An 11,459-nucleotide genomic window follows, 5' to 3' on the forward strand; every position below is an offset into this window, starting at 1 on the left:
CTACTATCTTAGATCATAACTATTTCCATTAACATTAGCTTTCATGAGTGTATGGGAAGTAAAAGTGAATGTATGTTTGCTTAAGTTTTATATTGTAAAAATCTTAGGTATATAACCGCTGTGAATCCCTTAACAATTAAAATCTTAAGTTTGGACTCATTTAAAAAGTGATAACTTGACTCTAGGTTGGTTGGGTTAATTCAAGTGAACACTAAAATTATTGTATAGTTTTTACTTTTTAGGCACAAGTAGAAAGGAAAATAATTCATTTCTCAAATGCATGTTCCACATGCAGCATTACTATTAACCCAAACATGTAATTTGAGAAGGAAAAGTCTAGGAGTCAGTAATTTTATTGAATTTTAGCCAGTATGTAGCCAGCAAAGAAAGGTGAGCTATTGGATGAAATCTTACATCAATCTCACATCATTAAATCATTATTGATGCTGGCCCTAGCATTGCTCATTTGAGAAACATATCACAAAGTTTAAACTTTTTGAAAACCAAGACAAAAAAAAAAAACTTTTTAAAATCGACAGCGTTACAGAAGTCCAAACTCCCTTGCTACTTGCTAGTGCTAACCCCAAACACTTTCCCTTCTGTGTCTTCGAATTCAAAATTTTCATCTTCATTTCTTTTCTTTCCAATGCTTCCTATCCACTTTCACAAATCCAGTTTCTAGAATCTTACGTTCAAAGTTTTATCCAACTTAAAGAAAGGTAAAAAAGAAAAGGAAGAAAAAGTTCACTCTTTCAACACTCTATCGTTGACCATTTTCCATAATCTTACATTAAAAGAACTAAAAAAGTTCCCACATTGAACATATTTTCAGCAACCCATTTCCAGAAGCCTCACAATGAAACTCGCCAGAAAAAAAGGTTACTGTTCGTAAATTTTCCAAGGACTGTGAATTGCTTCGGTCAATGAAGCTCTAGAGCTAGATAGACACTTGCCTCTTCCACAACAAAACGTCCCCAACAAATTCAGTGTGACCAATATACAACCATTTACGAGTATTCCACTGTTTTCAATTCCATTATTAATTAAATTCTGTACAAATGTATATATAAAAATGTTTTCATCTCTTTTGGAAATTAAATGCCTTAATTGAAAAGGCAAAGGTAAATCCAAAGAGCAATGCGAAGCCAACAACCACAGCAGCAGCTATACCAATGAAATCATCTCTATATCCAAAATATCTCTTTACAAAATCTCCCACAGTTTCTCCAGTGTCTATGCGTTCAGTTACATCACCAAACTGTGAAGTGACTAATCCATACATGGTCCATGACACAGGACAAATCCAAAAGTACCATCTCCACCACACTGGCATTCTCTGTAAATTTCACAAGTTTGGCAAATGTGAGGAATGATGTTATTTGTGCCTTTTTTGGGAAATCACCGAATAGTCATGCATGTTAAGGTGTAACAACTTCAATGGAGTATTTTTTGAATTGCGCTTTGCATTGAAAATAATTGATGGAATGAAACCGGACTCAGTATAGAGAGACGGTTTCACTTTGATGGATAACCATTTATGTATAAAGTTTAAATTGAATTGACATCTAAAGATCACTTTATTAATAAAACAATTCATAAAAAAATTAATATTTATCTTATATATCTAAGTGATCAACTCTATTTGAAAAATCAATTTAATAAACAATTAGTTTCTTTTTAGTTGTTAAAAAAAATGTGTAAATGTACGCAATTCTGTCAAGCATGATTGACAATTTGATAATTTTGTTAAAACTCAAAGCACAAGGGATAATGGTGGCTTACAGTTCTAGGAATGACAAATCCTGAGAAAAGGTTCCATATCAAGTAGAACCCAAAAGAAACTATGCCAGCAACATGGTGATCTGGGGTAGCACCAACAGCCATCATCCCATATAAGGTGAAGTATAAAAATGTAAAGAACATGAAGAACAGGTACCAAAAGAACTTCATAGCTGTCCACTCAAACCCAATCATGGCATACACTATAACACCATATACCAGGGTCTGTAGCAATATGTATGGGATCTCAATGGCAACCTGTAAGATTTTCAAATGTGCTAAATTGGTTAAAATTTTATTAGATTTAGAGTTTCCATTGTCATTAGAGTGAAGGGAGTAAGTAATACAAATACAAGGCACAAACCAATTTAGAAATGAACAGATATAAATTTTCTGTCCTGAAAGACTTATCAAATATAATCCTGTGCATTAAATGGGAAACTTTATGCATACCTGTCCAAATGCATATGGCAAAGCTGAGTACATCCCAGCAGCTTTTTCTCTGTAAAAGACTGTTCTCTCAATGGCCACAACAGGTTGAACGGAGGTAGCATTTTGTACCCCAATGAAGAGTACTGCAGCATACATGGATCCCATGGCGTTAAATACATCTTGTGCTCTTTTCCTACATTCAAGAAATCAAAATTCAAAACATTTACTAAATTAAGGTGATGAAAAGGAAAATAAAGGACATTAATGGTTGCACGTTAGTACCTTTTGGAGCCAATATCCCAAAAAATTGTCCCAAACAACAAGGCGATAAATGTTGTGAATAAGAATCTCACTGCACTGTATGGAGGGTTTCTCCAATATGATAGGTTTTGTTTCCAAAGACAAGCCTTACATTGGGTTATGAACGACTGCGAGTACTTTGTAGTGAAGTATAAGTCCTTAGAAGCTGATGGGGGTGTACTTAGTTCACTTATCAGTGCCTTGTTTCCCCTGAATGTGATTGTGGAAAATATTAGTTAACCAGAGAAAAGCATATTGACAGTAAAAATTGTACAAGAGAGCAGCTTTGTAATTAAAATATGATGTAAAATAGTTTTACAAAGATATTCAATCATATATTGACATATCAATAAAAAAAAAGACTAGTTGTCATATCTACTACTTGAATGGATATATGAAAGAATGAATGTGTTTGGATAATGATGTCAAACGAATGCATCAAACTTACTACTATTACGATATTTGCACACTATAATTATTCTTGTAAAACATTTGAATCAAAATCAAGTTTTTCATTATTGCTCCTATGCCTTTTCTTTGAATTCAAGTTGTTCCTTACCTGTATAGATCAGAATTCTTGTATAGTTCAGCAAAGTTTATTCCTAGAGCTTCCTCTTGTGCTTCTGAAGTAACCTCCAACATCCAAGTTGCAGGATTATAACCATTCTTGATCTTTGGCACTCCATTAATTCCCTATATAGCATGCATAGCTTTGTTTGATTAATAAAGTGACTGATAAAACAAGAAACATTTAATACTAATTACCACTTAAGAGCTAGTTGCTGACCTCAAAGTAACTGATAAGGTGAGAAGAATGGCGGCCTAATGGCCCCACATATATCTCTTCGCCTCCACGCTTCAAGAGAAGTAACTGTAATAAAACGGAAAAAATATAGTTATAGCATTGAAACGCTTGAATTTAGCAAAGCATTATCGAGTCAGAAAAAGAAGAATCGATCTCTAACCTCATCGAAAGCATCAAATATATCAATGCTAGGCTGGTGGATTGTGCACACTACGGTTCGGCCTGTGTTGACTGTGTTCCTCACTGTCCTCATAACTATAGCAGCAGCCCTGGCATCAAGGCCAGAGGTAGGTTCATCCATGAATATTATTGATGGATTTGCAACCAGTTCGACTGCAATAGTTAGCCTCTTGCGCTGCTCTGTGGACAGACCATTCACTCCAGGTAATCCAACCAATGCATCTTTCAATGAATTCAGCTCTACTAGCTCCATAACTTCCTCAATGAACATCTACAATCAATGAATAAGAATTGTAAGAACCTAAACTGAGATAGGACATTTTTTAAGATGAAAAAATATGTCAATCTATTCGAGTATGAAATGAATGGAGAAAACATCGCTATAATGCCTCAAGAATAGGATCCAACAAATACTAGATCTAAGACAAAAATAATAATAAGAAAAACATTTTACAGGAAAATTCCATTTGAAGAAACCCAAGAGAGGAAAAATAGTACATCGAACTTTACCTCTCTTGTGGAAGAATCAACCTCAGGAGGTAACCTTAGCCATGCAGAATAAACAAGTGACTCATAGACTGTGACATGAGGAGAGTGTATGTCAGTTTGTTCACAATATCCGGATATGCGAGCGAATGTTTCTTGCTTCTTAGGGTACCCTGATATGGTGATTTGGCCTTGAATATATCCTGCAGTTTTCCTCCCAGATAACACATCCATTAGAGTGGTTTTACCAGCTCCACTTACACCCATTAGAGCTGTTAGAACTCCTGGTCTAAAAGCTCCACTAATACCCTTCAACAGTTCAAGTTTATCTTCAACTATGCCTTGGGCCTTCATTTCCTGCAAGCATAAACCGAAACCAGTATTCATTTACATGTGTTGTTTGATCCAGCACTTGAAAGATGTTTTATGAAATCAGTTATTTTTACCTGTGGCATGTCTAATGTATATCTGATTTCATCAAAAGTGATAGAAAGAGGTGTGAAAGGAAGAACCATCCCACGCTTTCTGTTGCGATCAGTTCCATTAATAGCACCAACTCTTGCAGACAAGGTTCTTGATGACACACTTCTTCCATTACTTTTATCTGCATTGAAAATTGCACTTATAATATTACACAATGAACATGTGTGAAGCTAAGAATATGAAACATAAGCTAGTGTAACTTGTGAACAACCAGAAGCTCCATTCCTTCCAGAAGAAAGTTCAATGATGTGATCATTCCTAACAGAATTCCTTTCAGCTAAAGCTTCTTCTGATATCAATGCTTGTGGTTTGCCAAATGCTGCAGCATAATGATTCAACTCTTAGAGAAGTGCTACAGTTTCACATATTTGAAGGTAGCGCATGCATGTATAAAGATCATAGTTACTAGAAAGCTGGTGTAGGGTTGGATACACGGCTCGTTTTAGTGCATAGTTTACTACTTTTTGCTAAGGTATCAGAAATTCAGAACTGATACTCAAAGATAGAATAAAGGTATTTTGCCTTTTTTTTTTTGTATGTCTCCTCCAAATAAATTTCTAAAAAGTATTGGTAACTAACTTTTAAATAATTAACATTAGCCAACTTTTTCTCTTTATTGTAAAATTATTTCTTTTAACCTTAATTTTTGAAGAATTTAGGGTCTAGGGTTAGAATTTAGCATATAAATTTTAAAATTTAGGATTTAGAGTTTAGAATTTACAAGTAAAAAATGTTGGCTGATATTAGCCGTAAAAAGTTGGCTCCCCAGTTGAATTTAATATACTTACGATCAAGAAAATGCAAGGCCAAAGGGAAAAGCAAATTGAAGAGTAACATGTATCCAATGGAAGCTCCAACTCCAATCCAATACCAATGTGCTTCAGGGAATATTCCACGTGCTTTTAAGACCTTAACACCTAATGGTTCTGTTGAATTAGGTGGAACCTGCAATAATATCAATAAGAAATTCACTTAATTATCAAAATCATATCAAACTTGTTCACTAGTCATTTTGTGTTCTTTGTGCATGTTTCATTGGTTTGATTGTATTCCTTACATGTTTCCAACTGTTTCCGAGGAATTCATTCACAGCTATAGCATTCTGTCCGTACATCATGGGAGAGATCCAGTAGCCCCATAACCACCACTTCCTCACATCAACTGATTCAAAAGAATGTAAGTAGTTCTGTGTTAGATTTTGATATTTGGAGTTTAAAACAAGGTAACGGAGAAATAAATGTATTTTTTTTTTATAATAAACTCTGTCAAGGCAATCAAACTCGGTATTCCATCTAAACTTGTGAAGATTAGGTAAACAGTAAACTTGAATTGTAAACTCAACTTCCAATAGTATTTTCATATTCTAGGAGAACTCGGCCTATATTTATAAAGCTGGTCAATGAGGAGGGTTGTTAAGCCTGCGATAGCCAACATAAAACAATGTCGCATCCTAATGCAAGGCCACGACGCAATGACATCTTTGGATCCATGTAGGGTTATGTTAGCCTATGACAGCCAATGTAAAACAAGGTCGCATCTCAAAGCATGGACACGATGCAATGATGTCTTTGATTCATGTAGCTGACCCCACTTAGTGGAAAAGCTTTGTTAACTACCTTGCATATTCTAGGAGACTAGGACTTCTGCAACCATTCATTTTCAATTATAATATTTGATAATTGTATAACAAATAAAAATTTTAGTAGTTGTGGAATAGGAATATCCAACTACTTCTCACTCTATTTGAAGACATAAACTTATTATAAACTCAAAGTTTAGAGCTTAGGAGTTTGAGTTAACGGTTAACTCGAGAATTTGATAACCTTTAACTGAATTAACGTTTCACCTCTAGATAGGATGAATCCACCCATGACCATAACTGCAAGTAAAGCAAATGATCCAAATGTGTTGGCCACAATTAGGTTCCTCCCAACTGCCCCCATAAATCGAAAAAGTGCAGAGGCCATCTGGTTGATGCAAGCTAGCAGAAAATACTGCTTGATGAACCTGCCATGAGAAACTATATGAGCATAATGAAAACCAAATTATCTCAGAAAGTAGTGTTAGTTGAACATAGTAATCATTGTTCTCCTTGTCAACATATCATCTATATGGTATTGAATGATATATGAACTTCACTTGTATAGGAACGAGTCCACACCCTATTTTATATTAGATGTGTAATACTATTGGTATGTAGGCCCAAAATATGACGATAACTCTATTTAAAAAACATGACTCTATTTCAAGTTTATGCATGTTACAAAAACAATAATTATGGTTGAACTAAAAAATTTGGGTACAAAATTTTGAGTTCAAGTATTATTATTGTTACTTGAAAGACCTTTACTCACCTTTCAAAACTTGGATCAAAGCCTATAACATAGTAAGTCATGACAACCCAAATACCAACTTCTACCAAAGTGATAGGAATCTTAAGGATCCATGTTGGCAAGGAGTATGCCCAAGAAGGATAGAATAGAAGGTCCCTTTGCTTGTAGAAAACAGGGAGCTTTGCAATGGTCATGGATAACTCAGAGAATCCATTGAACATTATCACAATCAGAACAAAGAATAAAGCCCCCATGTAGATCCCGCCATCAGATACTGTGTTCCGATGCATCTCAGTTCTCAAGAACAATGTCATTGTTATGAGTCCTGTTAGAATCAACTGAAAAGAATGAACAGGATCAAACTTCTATCTAGTTGACCATAGTACTGATTAATGAAGCTTCGAATATCAAAGCTTTGTACCCATGTTATCTAAAATAACCATCACTTAAAAACTGTTACATTAACAATCCAATATATCTATATACAAATTGTATCAAAATAAGGTTATTTGTTATTGTTCCATATTTTGACAAATATTTTTAGTGAGGACCATAACTTTGAATAGTACTTACTTGCCACATCTTGAAAATGTAGACAAAGGAATTCCTTTTCATGAGCAAGAATTCTCTTGAAACACAAGCTCTTAGCAATTCCTTCTTGCTAACACCATACTTGTTCTTGGTTAGAACAGCAGGGTGGCCTTTGGTCTTGTCGAACGGGGTAGCGAGCTCGTCGCCGAGTTTTCGGCCTATGTGAAATGACTGAAATGCTTCTGCAAATTCTCTTACAGAGATAAAGGTATAAGGCTCATCTTTGTTTGCCCAGTACTGCTCTTGATCTTTTCTTGATGTTACCTATTACATACATTAACAGAAAGAGCTTAGTCCGTTATTTCAAAATGACAAATCTGTCCTTTATTATTCGAAAAAAGTGTGGCAAATTAGTCATTTTCTTTTCTTATTTTTACAGGGACGAAAGAGCAAAGTGTTTGGAGAAACTAGAAAGTTACGAAAGTTACCTCTTGCAAGAAATCTGCTACTCCTTTTCTTTCTGGACATTTGAATCCCATGTATTCAAAGAACTCAAGAACATTTTCTCTTGGACCCTGATACACAATTTGTCCATCTGATAGGAGAATTACATCATCAAATAGTTCATAAGTTTCTGGTGCTGGTTGGAGAAGAGATATTACAGCAGTTCCATTCAAAATGTGAATGGATTGTCTCAAAGAATTAACCATTTGGAATGTTGTAGAAGTATCCAAACCAGTTGATATTTCATCCATGAAAAGTGCCCTTGCTGGTCCAACTAGCATCTCACCTAAATAATTTATTTTCCACCAGAAAAAGAAAAATAAAATTACTAAAAAGAAAATGACTTAATTTAATGTTAAACAGATGATGTAATTTCTGGTTTTACCAGTTGTGACTCGCTTTTTCTGTCCACCAGAAATACCCCTAATCATTTCATCCCCTACCATGGTGTCAGCACATACTTCTAGACCCAAAATCTGCAATTTATTATGAGCAGAACAACTCAAAAAAAAAAAGAAAAAAAATCATATAAAATTTTGATGAATTTAGTTTGTCACCTTCATTATATAATCTGTAACTACATTCGTTTCTTGGCCTTCCAGTGCTGCAGCCTGAAAAATTCAATATGTTTATCTTCATTTCTACATTCCAACCATTTCATCATATTTTGAAGAATTTAACATTGTAATTTATGTCTTTGTAAACCTTCATATAAATATCTAGATCAGGATCTGGCTTAATGTTTTCTGCCTTCTCTCTTCTTGATAATTCTGCCAGCATATCTGCAAGTTACCAAAAATTGTAAACAGTTTAACCAAAGTTTAACTGACACGATCCTTATAAGTTTAGACCATGTTACTTAAAAGAAACTTTGGTACAGAGCAAACAGAATGTAGAAGATGAGAGAACCCGGGCCTGAAACTGACCGTAACGCATTCCGATCCCTTGACACCTTGCTGAAAAGGCCAACGTTTCTCTGACTGTCAGTTCCCCTATGTGGAGATCAGTTTGACTTATGTAAGCTGATGTTCTCTGAGGCACAAATTCCTCCATTCCATGACCATTGTAGGAAACTCTCCCAGAAAACTGCAATGTATCAGATATAGACTTTGAATCATAATAAGCATGAGAAGGATTCTCTCCAAATCTAAGAATTTATTAGTCCGATTTCTGATTAAAAAAAAAGGCTTAATCTCACATCCAAGGTAATCAAACTCAATAGTAAACCTAGACTCATGAAGTTTAGGTAAACTTGATTTCCTCACATCACATGTCCTTACCTTAAGATCTTTACCGAGTCTTCCGGCCAGTGCCAGCAACAGCGTGGTCTTTCCAGAGCTTGGAGGGCCTAAGAGCAGTGTCATTCTACACAAGCCAAAGGAAAATGTTGAGAAATAGTTTCCAAAAAAAAAAATCACTGATTTGAATTGTTGTCCCATATTCACCTTCTAGGCTTGATGATTCCACTAACATCATGAAGAACCGTGAATGGCTTCTTTCGACTCGGAAGAAGGCAAAGAGAATTCAGGAACCCCTTCAAAAAGATAAAACAGAGGAAAGAAAATTAATGTCAGCACAAAATAAATGTTAACTTCTAAGTTTGATTATGTTTTTCCAAATATAATTTTTTGGACTAATAAGATCCAAAATGTAAATGATCATAACATGGTACGATCAATTACCTCTAACAAATTAATGCAGAAGTTAAAGTTTGTTGGCAATGCCCTGCTTCCAACATGAGCCTCAGCTTCAACATTCAAATGCTCGAATCGGACTTCAATTGTCGGAATATCAAGTCCAACTCTGCAATTCAAAAAGTTCAACAACCACATTATAAATCTTTTTGACACATTTCAATTAGTTTTTTCAAGAACTAAATGATGTTAGTCTTATTAGTATGTTTCCTTTTGTTACCTATCGATTCTCCTTCTCAATTTCAACAAGAACTTTTCATTGTCCTGTTCAGCAATCTTGACTAGCCTCTCTACCAAATTCTTTCTCTGCAAGGGACCGAGTTTGTTGATATCGATCTCAGTGTATTCGCCTTGTGATTCGGTTAGTATTCCTCTTGTTAAGCGTAGATACGTTGGAAGCTTCTCGATGGCCGCCCATTTGAGCTGTTCTTCATCGTCATCTCTCCTCGAAGAGCCTGAGAACACATCAACAGCACCACTGCTTCTCCATATACTCGAGCTTCCTATGCGTGCGCTCGCCACTCTTAGTTCATCATTCTCCATGTTTTGATGATGGTTAGTTGCTGCTTCAAGTCGCTCACAAGTTCTTTGGAAGAAACTGGTGTTAGTTTCTAGAAATGGATATTGTTATTCGTCTCATAGTTCAAGGATCAAGTGTGTGTGTGATAGATATGTTTGAGCTTTTTTTTCCCTTGGTTTTTTGCACAGAGAGAAAGAGAGGGAGAGAGAGAGTTGAAACTTGAAAGAGAGGTTAGTGTGTTTGTAAAGTGAGTGTGGCTATTTATAGAATGATGATAGAAGAAACTTACATGCAGTTGCGGACTTGCAGTTTATGTTAGTTGGTTGACTACAATAAGTTTCACCAAGTTTCATATTCAAAAGTGAAAACATGTTGCATGGTTTTTAAGTATGGCTTACCTTGTTTTATATTTTTAATAATTGAGTAATATTAAATATAATAAATATATAATTATAAATTTTAAAATAAAATAAAAAATTATCAAAATTTATTTATTTTTATTATTATTTTTAGCTATTAATTAAATTTTTTTAATTTGATAATCCAACAATATACTTAACGTGCACTATTTCTTTAATATGATGCCCCTAATAAAAGAATAAATAATAATTATTTAGTTTTTACCATAAAAGATTTACTCAATTGGACAATGACAAAAAAAACTAAACTAACTTTTTTTTTAAATTAGAAATAAAACTCGCCTACAACTTTTGGATCTGCAATTTTTGAATGAGTATAAAGAGACTATATTATTTAAATTTTAGTTGATTGTCAAACTAAACTATACAATTATTAAATCGGTAAACTTTTATTGATTCTATTAAAAAAAATACGTTAAATTCCTATATTATCCTCCATCGTCATCTTCAACAACTTCTCTAGCAGCATCCATGAGCTGGGCATTAGACTAATCAATCCCAAAAGGCAACATCTTCTTTGTAGCCAATTGCAGACCAAGCGCCACAACCAAGCCATACGCCACCATCCCAACCAAAGACATTCTTTCAAACACATTGCCTGCAAATAATACCTTTGATAACGCAAATTTCAAAGACAAGAAAAAATCACACAGAGAACAACAATATCGCACACACACATCAGAAACCATAACAAATCAAATCATATAACCGTTCAATTGCAAGCACCATCGAATAGTTGCAACATATTCAAGAGAAGGCAAAGAAAAAAAAAGTACCGAAAGCAAAGGCGTAATCACTGTTGAGTATGTCGCCGCAAGGAGAACCGCCGATACGGCAAAATGCTTCGGAACCGGTGAGCTTCAGCTTCTGAGTCCATTTGGCGGAGCCGGATGAAGTGGCCGGAACCTTGGTTTCCTGGTCGAGTTCTGCGGCGGAGCATTTGAGAGGTGGCGGCAACTTATCCGCGACATTATGTTGGAAGAGGCCCAAGCA

General features: G+C 35.0%; 1 protein-coding gene across 1 annotated transcript; it reads right to left on the reverse strand.

The window, feature by feature from the left end:
* Nucleotides 1–320: 320 nt before the first annotated feature.
* On the reverse strand, nt 321–10,291 carry LOC107463212 (pleiotropic drug resistance protein 1). The gene is made up of 24 exons (XM_016081969.3): nt 9,748–10,291; nt 9,516–9,636; nt 9,279–9,367; nt 9,114–9,198; nt 8,760–8,919; nt 8,539–8,615; nt 8,391–8,444; nt 8,219–8,309; nt 7,818–8,119; nt 7,372–7,653; nt 6,820–7,136; nt 6,312–6,472; nt 5,523–5,626; nt 5,254–5,410; nt 4,677–4,784; nt 4,429–4,586; nt 4,007–4,339; nt 3,477–3,767; nt 3,299–3,382; nt 3,071–3,204; nt 2,494–2,721; nt 2,233–2,404; nt 1,783–2,037; nt 321–1,336 (listed from the first exon to the last, which is right to left on the reverse strand). The coding sequence occupies exons 1-24, from the start codon at nt 10,068–10,070 to the stop codon at nt 1,079–1,081; spliced, it is 4,344 nt and encodes a 1,447-aa protein (XP_015937455.1). The 5' UTR covers nt 10,071–10,291; the 3' UTR covers nt 321–1,078.
* Nucleotides 10,292–11,459: the final 1,168 nt, after the last annotated feature.

Source organism: Arachis duranensis, chromosome 8 (assembly GCF_000817695.3).
Source record: "Arachis duranensis cultivar V14167 chromosome 8, aradu.V14167.gnm2.J7QH, whole genome shotgun sequence".
Taxonomy (NCBI): Eukaryota; Viridiplantae; Streptophyta; class Magnoliopsida; order Fabales; family Fabaceae; genus Arachis; species Arachis duranensis.

What these genes read in the sequence shown, in the direction of transcription:
- LOC107463212 (XM_016081969.3), bottom strand. Translation starts at nt 10,070, where the DNA reads ATGGAGAATGATGAACTAAGAGTGGCGAGCGCACGCATAGGAAGCTCG. An exon ending in TTACAGATTATATAATGAAG is followed by an intron (nt 8,310 to 8,390) that starts GTGACAAACTAA and finishes AATAAATTGCAG; the next exon opens with ATTTTGGGTCTAGAAGTATG. An exon ending in TAGCAGATTTCTTGCAAGAG is followed by an intron (nt 7,654 to 7,817) that starts GTAACTTTCGTA and finishes TGTATGTAATAG; the next exon opens with GTAACATCAAGAAAAGATCA.